General features: G+C 34.4%; 1 protein-coding gene across 1 annotated transcript in view; it reads left to right on the plus strand.

Moving 5' to 3' along the window:
- The window catches only part of LOC143199387 (octopamine receptor beta-1R), a 116,446-nt gene that overhangs the window by 55,023 nt on the left and 43,036 nt on the right, over positions 1-18,387 (plus strand). Inside the window, exon 3 of the mRNA XM_076409175.1 lies at positions 16,793-17,038. Coding sequence (XP_076265290.1) covers positions 16,793-17,038 — 246 coding nt within the window. The remainder of the gene's footprint in view (positions 1-16,792; positions 17,039-18,387) is intronic.

Raw genomic sequence — 18,387 nt, forward strand, 5'->3', positions numbered from 1 at the left:
ACCCTCGGAGAGGTTTAATGGAACTTCTATACATTACCTTAAAAAGAACTCAATTAAAGGTATAAAATAATATAAGAAACTTGAATATTTCAAAATGGTTCATTGTGGCACTCTTGGCAAGACAGTAACAAAAACAAGTGTAAAGACAATAAAAATTGATGGAAATAAAAAGAATTTTAGACACATTAGAAATTATCAATTTAGAGATTGAGTGGAAACAATAACAGATATGCACATAATTAAGTGAATATAACTGTATAAAATGGTATTGTAGGGCATGAAAGATTTGTGTGCACAAAAAAGTTTGCAATTGTTCAAAATTAAACATAAACATATGAGAAGAGAATGAATATTAACTGTTTTGTAGAAATGGTAAATGTATTAGACAGAATTCAATGATTAATTTTATCAAGAATGGTGTACACAGGTAGTAGCAAAAGAAATAAAAATACAGTGATACCAAGATGACTTGCCAAGTAAACACACCATCGAAGGAAACATGAACTAAACGTAAAAAGTAAATATGCTCTCGAATGAAAGTAAAATACGTTTCTCAGATATACAATTGTTAATTAGGTGGATTAATTCCCTCCAGTGGAATAACGCAGCATAAAAAACGCGCCTAGAAACTCTTCTTCATGGATGGTGTTTAAATGAGTTCAATGTAAACAAAACAAATCTAACCTACAAACTATTATACCTGTGTTCTTAATTGTAGTTTTAAGTCCTTCGATAATATATATTTTAGATGTACTATAATGTTAAGGTGTATATCACGTGAAGTACGGCCTAATCCCAAGATGACGATGATGTCCAAGGGCAAGAACATTGCATTTATATTACATATTGATTAGAAACTGGAAAATACAGCTTGATATGCCCAAATCTGGGCATACTTATTTTTCATTGCCGCGAAATGGATGAAACACAATTGTATCACTTGACGGATGCCTAATTGCTTAAATAGAATCAGATACATACCTTGATATCCATCTCGATAATAAGTTAAATTGGAAACATCATATTAGACAAAAAGCAGAGCAGATCAGACACAAAAGGAAATAAATGTACTGGTTAATCGGAGGATACTACCAACCTGACCCAAAATTTTGTTTAGTAATCCAACGCTGTCAAAATAAGTTCTACGTAACCAACGAAGAGCTGCCATATGGAAATGAAGTGAATATTGCTACATCCAGAAAATGTAAATTAAGTTTGGATCTGAAATCTTATATAGGGATTTAAGAAATAAACGTCTTTTTTAATATATTAATGAAACGAAAATAAATAAACTGACACCTTCTTGAACAAGCACTTCAACTGCAAATCAAAATCACCAAACGCCGTTTCGTCTAATAGTTCAGAAGTGAATCGATAAAAGAGGGAAAACAGACGGAGATGAATGATGGTTCGAGGCTAATAAGGCGAGACAAAGACAAACAGGACCGGTCCTAATTTTCAATAGTCCCTGCCCAACTGGTTTTTTCCGCCGGCTTCCCTGCTGGCCGAATAGCTACGCAGTGCTGTTCGGACCCCATATCCGAAACCCCCGGCAAGATAAATACAAGTTGATGTTTGTCGGGGAAGTTAACGCTAGAGCTTAGCGACTCGATTGTGTTTGTATAGAGTTTTCGGCTTTGTATCCTTGTTCCCGTTTGATTTGCAGATCCCCAGGCTCAATGGACGGGAATGTACGATTGATTTTGCTCTTTTTTTAACGCCACATGGTTTATGTTAACTGCTAAGATGTTCAGTAGGGTTTTAGTGGGAACACATTCATATATTTTACTGTAATATTCTAACAATCGGCTAATAGGATAGATGGCTGTCGTAAAAATCACAAAAATATTGATTTATAATAATGATATACTGTAACGATCTTAAAGTGTGTCGAATTTTTCATCTTAGAACAGCGGTCTAGAAAATATTATCCCAGATGTTGAACACGTGCGGTATGCCAGCAGCGACGTCCAGTAAACGATAACGAAGATGTGGCAACCCCTAGACGTTGATCCGGGATATTATTGAAGGGTACTTTAGATCATTCATTCACTGACCATCTTTCAGTTCAGACGTTCTAACATCGACTGCCCAAGCGTCTTCAGGTAACATTGCGCCACTCCCTTTTACCTATAAGTATTTTCTTAACATTTCATAATATCAATAGATAACGATCACATCATGTAACGATCACTGTTTTATTTCGTCTTACCTCCATTCACCGAGACATATAACTCCTAAAATGTTTGTGATTGTAATTGTAAATGTCTATATAGACAGTGATACATTCGATAGGGAATAACCATTCCAGTCACGCCAGTAATCAGGCTCAAAGATCAGATGTCTTCTGAAATGGTCTCTAAGTTGGTCACTGGTCAGTCGATAGGCTTAATGCCAAGGATTGTGGTTGGGAGTCCCCATTAAACAGGTCCAATCCAGATAAACAACCATTGGTTTGAAACTTTTATATGTATGTATATATATATATATATATATATATATATATATATATATATATATATATATATATTTACAGGAATTTAACAAACCTATTGCACAATGAAGATACCAATTATAAAATACTATATCGCTAGGTTATATAAATAGTATAGATACATTCCATTGCAGCTTGTTAAACAGTAAAAGAAGAATTTCAATTGCTGAACACTACATTTTTAATTATATTATCAGACATAGAGTCTGTTGAGGCCATTGTCAAAGAAAACATTCTTTCTATAGATCCTGATGAATTTGTGTTGTATTTTATAAACAGATTCTTTATATATGGATGAAATCTTACTCCATTTTTGCCTGTCTGTCTAGAAAAATGTTTTATGTTCAAATGTGTTTTTAAGCCATAAGTTTTTTAAATACTAATTACAAATTGAATTATTAAGTTAATTTTTACAACTCTAAATTTTCACTTTTCTTTAACCAACCCCTGCTTTTTAATAGTCTAATGATAATTTTATCATTTTTTATCCCGCTCGATAACATCAATTATTTTCGCTTGGTAAGCTATCCCCTCAATGTGTCTACCGGTGTCACTTCTCACTCAGTAAACAGCACGGAGTAGAGATGACAACAAAGATGCTCTCCTATTAATCTCAAACAATACGCCTTCTCTCCCTCCCTCTACAGTTTTCGGCTATTATTAGTGTTTATGCGTCAAGCAGTAGTAGTTAAACATTTTTGCTATCTTAGCGTAACTCTCATATCAAATATATTCTCAAATAACTTTATTATGTATTTATCTATAAATTAATTGTTCACTGAACAATGCCAAAAACACGCAAAGGGACCAATTTGAGCCGTGATACAAATAAATCGAGAAGCATTCGAAATAGAAGAGCCCAAAGAACCGAAGAACAAGTTCAGGAAGAAAATATTGGCGAAAGAATGGCGCAATTGCGTTAAGGACAAAACAAAGACGGGCTGACAAAAATGATTGTTCACGCTGCAGTATTTAGAGATTGATAATATGTAATGAATTAATGATATAAATAATTATTACTTAAAATAAATGATAATAAATTCAAAATTTAATGCTTTCTGTTTTGTTATTTTTATATTCCCTCATCGTTCACAGCGCTCCATGCCTTTTTCACTCGTATACCACATCCTTACCACTTACTTACTTCCAGTTAAGTTATTTATTTTTGCACTACAAATTATCTACATGGCAAAACAACGTTGCCGGGTCAGCTAATTTTCAATATAAAAGTTTCAGTGATATTACCGTGGACTGTCGACATATCTCCCTAAATCACGCCAAGATTACATTACTTACCATGTGATATAAATCCACCTGAGTGTCTTGGGAGTTTCGAACAAACTTTTGGTTTCGAGATGGCTTTGACGGGCGTCTTGCCAGTGTCACGTTTAGCGTCGTGCTAATTAATTGCCCTCATCTTCGACGGAGGAGTGATCGCTGTCACAGGGAAACTCGGATAGTTTGGCGGAATACGGTCCCACGTATTCAGTAACGTTTAAGACGAATTTCTAGGCTTAATCTTCGAGTTACGGCAAGTTCACTCTTGTAATCTGACGGTCATAAAACGTTATACGAGAGGATGTTGAAAAGTTGAAAAAAAAAAACACCGTAGAATAGACAGACGTAGAATCTCCCGTTTACAAAGTTGTAGCCAAGTTTTGTTCGTCTAAATAGCCTTATTTATTATAGTGTGAAATAAAAAAAGGAATAAAGTATCTTATTTAAATAACAGGTCAATTAAAGAGTCCCCTACCTGACACATAGATGACGCTACTAGAATGAAATCCCTATGTTTCTTAGTTCGCCATAACCCTCAAAAGATGCGTATAAATTTGACAGCTGTCGGATCATTAGTACGTGAATTATAGCATCTTGAGTGAAGCAACTTTTATTATTGTGAAAAATATGGATAAAAAGGAATTTTGCGTGTTGAAAAAATATTGCTTTTTGAAGGGAAAAAATACAGTTAAAGCAAAAACTTGGCTTGATACCGAGTTTCCGGACACTGCCCCAGGAAAATCAACCATCAAGGATTGATATGCTAAGTTTAGACGTGGTGAAATGAGCACCGAAGACGGTGAACGCAGTGGACGCTCAAAGTAGGTTGTTACCGAAAAAACATTTAAAAAATCCACAAAATAATTTTGAATGACCGTAAATTGAAATTGAATTAAATAGCAGACACTCTAAAGATATCAACTGAACGTGTACACCATATCATTTCTGAATATTTGGGAATGAGAAAGCTCTGTGCAAAGTGGAATTTTTTTTCATTTAAACAAATAATATTTACCTCTAATTCGATAAATATAACGCCATAACCACAAATTTCATTAAAATTATATATAGGAATAGAAATTAAACCAATTTAACCTAACAAATCCGTCATCCTTTTACCCCAGGCACTCTAGTGACTCAGACGCACAGTGGGAACATTTCTAGACTAGAATATCCACAATCCTTGTTGTTAAAAATTTATTTTTACCATTTTGCCTAAAATATTTTTCAATCTGCCCTCGTATAAAGCAACCGAAACGTTTATTCAAACTGACTTTGTCAACAACCTTCCAAAAATACCCTTTTTCATCCCTTATTCGTTGTCGGTTTTTGATATTTTCCGAATTTTATCCACGGTCTTTGTTTAAACATCGAGAATTCCAGAAATTGTATATAATTTACAACTTTGTTTTCTCTCCCACATCTCAACAATCTCCTTTATAGGTAGTTAAGTGGCCACTGTTCGTATTATCTGTAGCGATGCAAAATCTTTCATATTTATCCTTTGCAATACTTTTTTTAATCCATCAGAACAAGCAACACCAAATCATCCTGGGAAACAACACTTTTATTATGTTTTGTTTTTCATTTAAGCAAATGATATTTACCTCAAATTTGTTAAAAATAACGCCATAATAACAAATTTCATTAAAATTGTACATAAGGATAGAAATGAAACAAATATAACCTAACAAATCCGTCATCCTTTTACCCCAGGCCCTCTAGTGACTCAGACGCACAGTGCGAACAATTCTAGACTAGAATATCCACAATCCTTATTGTTAAAAATGTATTTTTACCATTTGGCGTAAAATATTTTTCAATCTGCCCTCGTATAAAGAAACCGAAACGTTTATTCGAACTGAATTTGTCAATAATCTTTCAAGAATACCCTTTTTCATCCCTTATTCCTTGTCGGTTTTTAATATTTCCTGAATTTTATCCACAGTCTTTGTTTAAATATCGAGAATTCTAGATTTAATTTTGTAGCTGAATACTTATATTTTCGGAATCTGAAATACTGAGCTCTATATTTACGTACTATAAAGAAAATTTAAATTTTGAACCCTTGTAGGTATGTCTCCTTTATATATTTCGTGTAAATATAGCTATGTTAGCAAGTAAACCAGCATTTATATGAAACTGTGTAGTTAATTTTATTTATTTAATATTTTTTAAAGTTGGATGTTGAGTAGTGTATAAAAGTATATATTTCGATTAAAATTGAATAGCTCTTTTAGATTTTGCTTGCCAAAACTCCTACTAAAAGTCGTTCCAATAAAACAGCCAATACATATAACAAATGACGTCGAAACACAACTTGTAAAAATGTAAATTTGGTTTTAAACTCGTGGTAGATTATTCCTTCCTATTTTACCAGTTACAGCGCTAGTTAAAAAGGGACAGAATATTCTCTGATGAATATCTGTCGGAATATGTAACCGATTCCTTTTGCCTAATATCTACAAAATTATAGATACAAAATTACATTACGTAACATTGCAACGTGCTGATGTCATATATTTTAATTACGTGTATTAAATAAGCTTAGGTTTTTGAGTGATAGTTTTAGTAGTCCTTTTTTGGTATGTATATTCATAAATTTTCTTAGAAAAATAGATTTATGTTTTCATATTAGTATTCAGCTAATATTTCGAGAATTTTATGATTTCTTCCAATTTCTTACATACTGAAGGCAATATCAACTTTATTTCTCTTAAAATAGGCTGCTAAATAATTCCGTTTCCCCAGGACCAAGTGTAGATCATAGTAAAACTGACCCTCATAATACTTGTGTTCAAACATAATTTATAGAAATAAGCGATGAAATAACTCTAATTATTAAGGAAGAAAGACAGAAGCCTTCAAAATGTTTAATTTTGTTATAATATTATTAATATAATAAGTAATTGACTCTACCTATCTTTGATCACTTCTTACATCATTCTTCATATAGTTTGTTAGCTCTTTCAGCAAATCTTTTGAATTATTTTTTCGCCATCTTCTATTAATTTGGATCTCTTTCCAGTTCCTTTTAGTCCTTTAAATGTGAGTTTATATACTTCAGTTGTTCTCATCTTTCATACCGATCAATATTTCGAAAATCAACAGTAGTTAAAGGAGAATCAGCTTGCTTTAATTGTGCAAGATCTTCAAACAATTTCAAGTTTTTCTTTTATTGAGCCCTCACGTTTTCAATAAGTTATCTCTTGATTATAAAAATAGTAGTCTTAGAAATTAAATTGATTTTACATATTACCATTTTCTCGGCTTTGTAGGAACTTAACTGTCATCTGTAGTTGAAAAAATCACTTGAACTTGTCCAACAGCAAATATATTATCAGTATTCAGCAAGTGAGTCTTTAAATGCTTCCTAAATATTATCAATGATAAACAAACTGTTGCTTGGTGGTGATGCTGTAACCAGAATTGATTGATTGAATGTCTTTGATTGATTATGTTTATTATAAGAATTTAGGATGACGGTATATGTCCTCATCGTCTTTCAACGTTTATCGATGAGGACCATGTCAAATAAATGGAGGACTTACTCAGAAATTGAGAAATAACTAACAGTGTACTGGCAATACTGATTTGGATGGGAAATTACACTGAAGGGGTCAAATAGTTTTCATTATAGCCTCCTAGTTTCATAAAATATATAATATTTTTAGGTTTGAAATAAGTTTCGGTTGCATAAAGCTTCAACAAATCCCGAAATATTTATCCAGTCTGAATCAAACCAGCAAACCGAGCGGAAACAAAGTCTCTAGATTATCGACACGTAAAAAGACCACCACGATCCGGTTGTTCCAGTTCCTTTAACCGAAACCAGCGCGGATTTTGTCTATTTTGCACCTCCGAAGCCAGGCATGGAAAAGTTTGTTCGGATCTCGACCGCATTTGCCCGGAAATCCGGAAAATGCCAGTTTTGGACGGGTTATTCGACACAACGTCATTGTTCGTTCCAGTTTTACCCTTCCCGGACCCTTTCCATTCATAATGCTGTAATTTTATTTTATATGCTCTGCTTATAGACCGATACATTTAAATAACATTACTATATTATTATAAATTCTCCAATAATCCAAATCAATGCCCAGAAATTGGGCGGAAAAATGTTTTAATTTTCCCTTGAATTCCCTTCAAAATTAATTTAAGATATTAATCAAGTTTTATATCACTCAATGGATGCCCGATTCCTCAAGCAGAATCAGCAAAATACCTTGGAATCCATCTTGACTGTAGATTAAATTGGAAGCATCATGTTAGACAAAAAGCAAAACACATTAGAACCAAAATAAAACAACTATACCGCTTAGTCGGAAGATACTCTCAACTTGATCTAAAATCAAAGAGGTTGATCTATAATACAATTATAAAGCCAATTTGGACCTATGGGGTGCAAATATGGGGTTGCAGTAAAAATGCAAATCAGTTAGTCATACAGCGCTGTCAAAACAAGATTCTTCGACTGATTATCAATGCCTATCGCTATGTAACCAATGAAGAACTGCACGATGACCTGGAAATCAAAAGAATTTGCGAAGTTGTGCAGGATTTCGCCTTGAAACACGAAAGAAGATTACTAAATCATTCTAACGTGGAAGCAATACAACTGCTGGACAGCGCACAGGATGTCAGGAGATTGAAACGAACAAAACCATACGAACTTGTGTGAACATTTAGTGTGTATTACTAGTGTAAACTATAGCTATAAGTTAATAATTAATAAATAATTGTAATTTTATAATTGAGGAATACATACTGATGTATTTTCTCGCACTCGTCTTGCTTGCTAATTAATCCAAGCACATAGGAATGGTAGTAATAAATTAATTGTAATAATAATAATAATTAAGATTGTACTAAGCGTATCTAATAAAGATGTTATAAAAAAAAATTAATCAAGTTTTAGGATATATTGCTCCACAATATCTCCGGATTGGGCGCATGTGCACTGTCCTTCATAGAATAAATCATAGAAGAGAATAATCTATACGAAAATATATTGTCTTCCTTTTCTAATGAGTTTCCTTTTCTTCCTTTCTTTTCGAATTGATCGGTACGATCGATCAGATCAAAACAACTCAAACATCTAGAATATTTAGATGAATAATAATACAATAATAATGTAACACAATTAATAATTCTATAGTAATAATAATTAAATTGTTGTGTTATTCTTTGTGGTCTCACATACATTGGTTTTCAAATATGGAAGAACAAAGGTAAGTGCAGAATGTAAGGTTAAATTTTTAAAAGTTATAAAATCCAAATGGCATTAATTTTATTTATAGTCGGAATGTTATCAACATATGACAACATTTAGTGATAGCAAGAACAGAGAAGAAAATGATTCTTGTTGTATTAGAAGTAGTCAAGTCATTAATGAGGTTTGTCCATCAAGAATAGTAGCAAAAACTGTAGTAATTAGTAATAATTAAACATTTATTTTAAACATAAAATATTTTAGTAATGATTTAAAGTATACCTTATAGCTAAGATGTAGCTAGAATTTGTTGAGAATGAAAGTCGAAAGTCGAGAAATGTGAAATTCAGAGAATCAGAGAAGAAGAAATTAGACAGCATTTTGCTAAGATATAAGAACAGTGTACAATGATACTTTGAAATAATTAAATTTGCTAGCAAAAATAGACCTGGATCACATAAACAAAATATAAAACTATCAATGACACCCTAATGATCTAATGGCAAGGAAAATACAATGCATTATTATATAAGAGTACAGTTAAATAAATTATTGTTTTCTAATATAACGATATATATATATATATATATATATATATATATATATATATATATATATAATATAAACATAAGTAATATATATTGCCAATTGGGCAGATTGTGGAATGCTAAGAGAATAATTTTAAAAAAATGCGATTATTGCCCTTTTTATTCTATATGATTCTTACCGTATCCAATGTCTGCGGTTCATTCAATTAGTCTAATGCAACGGAGATGGCAAAGTAAAAAACCGTATTCCCGTTAAATAGATCAACCCCCGAAAAAAGACCCACCCCTCAAAACGCCTATCGAAATGGACCGACCGCGTCGTCGGGCATCGTCGAAATAAACAAATTGGGCCCCGAGGAGATTATCTCGCGCGAGAAAAACAATTTCCACATAATACGTTCGGTTTTTTCCCCGTTATTGGGCCGCGAGAATAAAAATTTTGCTTTATGCGAAAACGCTGTTTTCCTTTTTCCATTATTGTTATCTCCGTCGCGCCCGGGCCATCGTGGAGGAGAGAAAACGGCCCGACCGACAACCCGCTCTCCCGCATCCCTCGCCGAGTTTTCTTTCACGTCGGGTGTTCCCCCTCCCCCTCCTCTACCACCCGCGTTTGAATAAATTGCCTTCTGAAACATTTCGCCGTGACGTTTAGAGACATCTGCTGTCATTTTGTCATGCGTAGAAGCTGGAAGGTGATATTGGTGACGTTCCGGATCATCCTCTATCTTCTATATGTAGAAAAATTCATTTCCGTTCGTTAGTCTCGCTAAAACTCGAGAACGGCTGAACCGATTTGGCTAATTTTGGTTTCAAAATATTTATGGAAGTCCAGGGAAGATCTATATAGTGAGAAAATGTTGAACATATACGAGGTTAATGGTAAAAAGATGTGTCATCAATACTTTCACTATCACAAAGAATCGAAATTGTTGACGAATTGAAAAGTCCCCGGCCTGACACATAGATGACGTTATTGGAATTAAATCCATATGTCCTTTAGTTAGCCTTCACTCTCAAAAGATGCGTGTATAAATTTGACAGCTGTCGGATAATTAGTTTGTGAATTATAGCATTTTGAGTGAAGCAACTTTTGTTATTGTGAAAAAAATGGATAAAAAGGAATTTCGCGTGTTGATAAAATATTGCTTTTTGAAGGGAAAAAATACTGTTGAAGCAAAAACTTGGCTTGATGCCGAGTTTTCGGACACTGTCCCAGGAAAATCAACCATCGAGGATTAGTATGCTTAGTTTTGATGTATTGAAATGAGCACCGAAGATGGTGAACGCAGTGGACGCCCAAAAGAGGTTGTTACCGATGAAAACATTTTAAAAATCCACAAAATGATTTTGAATGACTGTACATTGAAATTTAATGAAATAGCAGATACTCTAAAGATATCAACTGAACGTGTACATCATATCATTCACGAATATTTGGGTATGAGAAAGCTCTGTGCAATGTGGGTGCCGCGCGAGCTCACTTTTAACCAAAAACAACGACGAGTTGATGATTCGGAGCTGTATTTGAAGATGATCAAGCGTAATAAACCGGAGTTTTGCGTCGAAATGTGACAATGGATGAAACATGGCTCCATCATTTCACTCCGAAGTCCAATCGAAAGTCATCCTAGTGGATTTCACACGATGAACCCGCTCTAAAGCGTGGGAAAACGCAACTGTCGGCTGGCAAGGTTATGGCGTCTATATTTTGGGATGTGCATGGAATAATTTTCATTGACTACCTTGAAAAAGGAAGGACCATCAACAGCGAATATTACATAGCGTTATTGGACCGTTTGAAAGACGAAATCGCAGAAAAACGGCCGCATTTGAGGAAAAAGAAAGTGCTGCTTCACCAAGAAAATGCACCATGTCACAAGTCAGTGAAAACTATGGCAAAAATCCATGAATTAGGCTTCGCATTACTTCCTCATGCATCGTATTCTCCAGATCTAGCCCCCAGCTACTATTTCCTGTTCTCCGATCCCAAAAGAATACTCACTGGGAAGAAATGTTCGTCGAATGAAGAGGTGATCGCCGAAACTGATGCCTATTTTGAAGCAAAGGACGAATCGTACTACAAAATTGGTATCGAAAAGTTGGAGGGCCGCTAAAATCACTGTATCATCTTTGAACGGAATTATTTTGAATAAAAAAAATAATTTTGTCAAAAAGATGCGTTTTACAATGGTAGGCCGAGGACTTTTCAATTGAACTGTTATTGGCTATTAAATATTTACGGCTATATTTTCAAATATACCGAATACCGATTAAAACTATCGTCCACTATTATCAAACCGCTAGTAGGATATATAATTTATTAAATATTCAACAATTTTATCGCGAATTGTTCTTCAGGTCAGGGTCGAGATATCTAGATAGAAAGATCCATATGAAAGATCGCCTTGTTTCACTTACATTGTAATTAGTGCAAATAAATTAAGTACTGTAAAGTAAATTGTTACATTAATTTGCAAGAAGGTCTAGCTGAAGTCGTCAGCTGTAAGCAATCAGGCCGCAAAGTGAATTAGCAACAAATAAAATGCTTCAACGGCAGTTCGCTACGAGAGCTATCGAAGAAGTAGCAGAAGACAGAACTATTTAACTAGTTTTTTCATCTAACAACTATACATTTTATTTTCATTATTTTTTCTTCGCAATTATTTTAAAATAAAATATACTTATAAAAAGTTCCTCATATTGACTTTTTTATGAAAATATACCCTAAAATATATAATGAGTCTTAATGAAAAGACTAGGTTAATTAGTGAATTCAAGATAATTTGTTCTGTTTTCATTATAATCTTCACATATACGTATAATTTTCAAGAACTGGCAACGTTGTACATTGAAATCCTTGCACTCAGACCATGGTTCTCCAGAATTAGGCTCTTGTTTGGCCAATTCGAACTTTAGTCGACTATTTTCAAACTATATCTCATTAGAACTAAAACAGGTCTAACAAAAGCAAACTCATCAAGAACGAAAATGTATTTACCCGAGTAATTACGAACGAGAAAAAACACGACTACGCTCGCTGGGTGGGGCGTGGGATGAGGGGGGCTTCCGCGTCGAACTTTCACGAGCTAATTGAGAGTTTAAATGACCTTTTACCTGAGATGTACCCGTACCCTCCTCCCTGCCCCGGAGTCAGGTACACGGTCGTAGCCTTTGATGTCGTCTGGCTGCGTCCCGAGCGTGCCCGATAATTCGCTAAAAAAAGCGTCCTACCCCAAAAAAAACGTCCCTTTTTACATCCGGACGTATAATGGGAGATAATTTATTTAAGTTCCGATGCCTCTTTTTCTTCGGTGTTGATTCCGAGCCGGATTTCTCCTCGGCGGGCGTTTATTTCGAATATCTCGCGAGAAAGTAAATCAAGCAGATACGGTGGATTAGCCCGGGATGTTTCGGTGATGAAAAATGACCGGGGAAAGGGGGCTCGCTCTTCTCTGTACGGAATGTTTCTCTTCTCGGGTCTTGTTATCGTTTCAATTATCGCCATTTTCCGAAGAGAAGATCCGATTTTTTATTGATCTTTTCGGTATTAGTTGGTTTTCCGATACATAAAAATGTATAAAATTGAGTTTCCCTTGTTTGACACCGGATGGTTCCAATTATTATTGCAATTATGAGGCTACAGGGAAACAAACAAGATATACTATATGATTAGCTAATTGAACACATGCGAGGTTGAGTAACATTTCAATTTGGTTTAGTTATGTATTACGTTTTCATTGTTTAAATTGCCATATTTTATTGAGGAGTTATATTTAATAAAATTCATCACAATTTGATTAAGACTATTAATATTTTAGAACCATTAATGAAATTCAAAGTGGAACAACTTAACTCAATATAATTTATAAACTATTATGATGCTTTTCGGTGCTAAATATCTTAAATTAATATGAGTTAGAGTGTTTAACTAAAATATTAATATCTTTAATGAAAACGAAAGGAATTAAACAAAATTTATGTCAAATATGGTGTATTTCAATATCAAGTCAGTTCAATATTCAATAACAGCATCCATTCATATATTCATTTGTATACATTCACGTAATATTGACGTATTTCCTCTGCATTTGAATTTTTTAAAACCATCTATGAACTCCAAAAGGTACCTTATATGTCTCGATTCTTCTCTGGTAACTTTATATTTTTCATCTAATAACATCTATATTCTGTTCAAGGTTATTTTGTACATACGTCATCTAAATTTGGGACATCAAAACGTCGCAATGTTGCCGCATTAACTCTGAGTTTTAGTTCAGGTTGGCTTTGACATACAACAAAATTCTAATATAAATAAAATAATTGAACAAAAATGTTATCAAGTATAAATTATTTTAACATTATAGTACATCTAGAAACTACAGTTAATTATACAGTCACAATTTTATAGGTTAGAGTTATAACCTCGTATCACTATTGCTTTCAAGAATTTTGCATACGTCTGGCAATCGGACGACTTTGACAGGCTCATTCGTTTACGTGTTCGAACTAATCACACAGCATTGTATCTCTTTTTAACTAGAACAAGATGATAAGTAAAATATTATCTGATGCTAAAACGAATTGGCAAATTGCGACAGGCAATACATTAAACATCTTGATGACGTATGTACCAAAAAACTTTGAATAGATTATAGTCTTGTAGGCATTTGTTGGTTTTTGAATGAACAAAAATGCATAAAAGTAAATTTCGGTTGTTTGACAACAGGTGACTCTTGTATTACAGTTATGAGGCTACAGAGAAACAAACAAGATGTAATTTATAATTAGCTAATTAAACAAATGCGAACTTAAAACTTTTTAATACTTGCAATTTTTAAAACAAATGTTTGAAAATAGGAAGGAAAAAATATGATACATATATAGTGAGTTGTTGAACGTTATTCTATTTTCAGTACGATTTAATCCTCTAAATCCTTTTAAATGCTTGCCCTTCGTGGATACTCAGCAAAAGAAAAGTGATTTTTAATCATGTAATTTTTGTTACCACACAGCTATTATATATTTTATTTATTTATCAGTAATTTACTCATAAAGTATGTTCTGTGGTATTCATAAAATATCGTTAAAAATTGAATGTATTCATATATTATTAATATTATTGTCATATATTGTGATCTGTATATTGTACATAGCAGGAGAACTACGACAACCATTTAAATATATTTTATGTTCAATTTGTATGATACATTAGTTTGCATGTACTGCCTTTTAAAAAGTCTTTTTGGATTAACCTGTGCGCTTTCCTGCAGGATTTCAGAGTTTTTTAAAGAAATTGTCAGAACTCCCAAAACACTTAGAATGTTTCGTTTTTCATGTAAAGAAAAGATTGAAGTGGGATCGTGGTTATAATATCTTCCATAGTATCGGTTGACCAAATACAGTTGCCAAGTTATACGTCAACTTGAAACATGCAAAATGTATGCAAAAACACTGCCTTATTATCGTTAAAAATTGAATGTATTCATATATTAGTACTATTATTGTCATATATTGTGATCTGTATATTGTACATAGCAGGAGAACTACGACAACCATTTAAATACATTTTATGTTCAATTTGTATGATACATTAGTTTGCATGTACTGCCTTTTAAAAAGTCTTTTTGGATTAACTTGTGCGCTTTCCTGCAGGCTTTCAGAGTTTTTTAATGAAATTATCAGAACTCCCAAAACACTTAGAATGTTTCGTTTTTCATGTAAAGAAAAGATTGAGGTGGGATCGTGGTTATAATATCTTCCATAGTAACGGTTGACCAAATACAGTTGCCAAGTTAAACGTCAACTTGAAACATGCAAAATGTATGCAAAAACACTGCCTTATTATCGTTAAAAATTGAATGTATTCATATATTAGTACTATTATTGTCATATACTGTGATCTGTATATTGTACATAGCAGGAGAACTACGACAACCATTTAAATATATTTTATGTTCAATTTGTATGATACATTAGTTTGCATGTACTGCCTTTTAAAAAGTCTTTTTGGATTAACCCGTGCGCTTTCCTGCAAGCTTTCAGAGTTTTTTAATGAAATTATCAGAACTCACAAAACACTTAGAATGTTTTGTTTTTCATGTAAAGAAAAGATTGAGGTGGGATCGTGGTTATAATATCTTCCATAGTAACGGTTGACCAAATACAGTTGCCAAGTTATACGTCAACTTGAAACATGCAAAATGTATGCAAAAACACTGCCTTATTATCGTTAAAAATTGAATGTATTCATATATTAGTACTATTATTGTCATATACTGTGATCTGTATATTGTACATAGCAGGAGAACTACGACAACCATTTAAATATATTTTATGTTCAATTTGTATGATACATTAGTTTGCATGTACTGCCTTTTAAAAAGTCTTTTTGGATTAACCCGTGCGCTTTCCTGCAAGCTTTCAGAGTTTTTTAATGAAATTATCAGAACTCACAAAACACTTAGAATGTTTTGTTTTTCATGTAAAGAAAAGATTGAAGTGGGATCGTGGTTATAATATCTTCCATAGTATCGGTTGACCAAATACAGTTGCCAAGTTATACGTCAACTTGAAACATGCAAAATGTATGCAAAAACACTGCCTTAAACGTTAATTAAAATTGTGTAAAACAAAATTTATTAACTATTATCCGAGTTATGAGGACACAAATATACAGAAAGCAATATTTATAGCAGCTTATAAATCCCTCAAAATTAATTCACAATCTCGGCATAACTACTAGATTAGCACTTGTTGTTTACTCAGTTCTGAATACACCACAACCACACTACACACGAATATCGTATCTATTACAGAAATAAAGTAGCCGGCGCACTGCTGAACGATCACCTGCAGATAAACGGCATCTCCAGCGGTCTGGAGGAGATCGCCGAGGTGCCGTCCACGTTGCAGCGCACCAAGTCCAGCTCGCTGAAGTCCACCAAGTCGGGACGGTCGACCCAGTCGCCCTCTATACGTTCGGTCAAGTCCGACTCGTTCAAGTGCAACACGATGGGCTCGTTCCGCTATCAGTCCACGCCGAACGGCTCGCTGAAGATGAGGTCCGCACAGTACCCAAGTCATAAGTAACACGCTTCTGTATTCGCCCTCCCCCGTGTCCATCTAGTCTACGTTGATGTTGTTCTTGGTGTCATCTTAGTATTTTGTACCCACACATCATGTCCACATACACATGTTCACCATATCCGTACACTGTTATCGAGCTGCGTCCACTGACAGAGCTGACCGATTTCGTTGCAGGAGCAAGGTGGCCGCGGCGCTGCTCAACAAACACCTGCAGATCAACGGGATATCTGCGGGACTCACCAACCTGAGGCATTCGTTGGACGAAAGCTTGGAGGTGGAGAAAGGTAACGGGGCGGCTGCAGCGGCTGCGGCATCCGATCCGGGGAGCAGCAGCAAGATGCGAAGGGAGCGCAAGGCGGCTAGGACATTGGGAATCATCGTTTCAGCTTTCCTGGCTTGCTGGTTACCATTTTTTCTTTGGTAAGTGTTCCAATATCATCAGTTTGCCTTTACCTTTAGTCTAGTTCAGTTTTCAGCACATAAACGCTTCAAAGTGATCTCTTTTTTATTCCAGCCCACTTATTGGAAAAGCATTACTATTATCAAATTAAGAGTATTTATTTTTATCTTTTTTTAATCACCAGAACAGATAAGTTTTTGATATTACACCGTCACAAATAAGCAATTTAAACAAAAAAATATATTAACGACTTTCAGTCTAATCTATTTTTACTTCAAAAGACTTAACACAAACCATAATCCTTAAATTTAAAACAATAGTAAATAAATACTTAAAATTCGAATGTACTGATTGCATATAATAAAGCTGATATCTGTTTGACTGGGCATAACATACATAAAGGAACAGATCATTTAAAAATCCCCGGCCTACCATAGTAAAATACATACATTTTTATTCAACATAATTTCCTTCAAGGGTGATACTCTGATTATAGCGACCCTCCAACATTTCGATACCATTTTTGTAGTACGATTTGTCCTTTGCTTCAAAATGGGTCTCAGTTTCGGCGATCACCTCTTCATTCAACGAAAATTTCTCCCTAGCAAGCATTCTTTTGAGATCTGAGAACAGAAAATAGTCGCTGGGGGCCAGATCTGAAGAATACGGTGGATGAGGAAACAATTCTAAGCCCAATTCATGGATTTTTGCCATCGTTTTCACTGATTTGTGACACGGTGCACTGTATTGGTGAAGCAACACTTTCTTTTTCTTCAAATGCGGCCGGTTTTCGGCGATTTCGTCCTTCGAACGGGTCAATAAAGCTATGTAATAGTCGCTGTTGATGGCCCTTCTTTTTTCAAGGTAGCTAATGATAATTATTCCATGCGCATCCCAAAATATAGATGCTATAATCTTGTCAGGCGACTGTTGCGTTTTCCCATGCTTTGGAGCGGGTTTATCGTGTGCAGTCCACTCGGATGACTGTCGATTGGACTTCGGAGTGAAATAATGGAGCCATGTTTGATCCATTGTCACATATCCACGCAAAAACTTATTACGCTTGATCATCTTCAAACACTGCTCCGAATCATCAACTCGTCGTTGTTTTTGGTCAAAAGTGAGCTCGCGTGGCACCCACTTGCACAGAGCTTTCTCATACCCAAATATTCGTGAATGATATGATATACACGTTCAGTTGATGTCTTTAGTGTGTCTGCTATTTCATTCAATTTCAATTTACGGTAATTCAAAATCATTTTATGGATTTTTTAAATATTTTCGTCGGTAACAACTACTTTTGGGCATCTAATGCGTTCACCGTCTTCGGTGCTCATTTCACCACGTCTAAACTTATCACACCAATTCT

This window comes from Rhynchophorus ferrugineus, unplaced genomic scaffold, assembly GCF_030347505.1.
Source record: "Rhynchophorus ferrugineus isolate W39M unplaced genomic scaffold, kcgeb_rfMv2 rfM7, whole genome shotgun sequence".
Lineage (NCBI taxonomy): Eukaryota > Metazoa > Arthropoda > Insecta > Coleoptera > Curculionidae > Rhynchophorus > Rhynchophorus ferrugineus.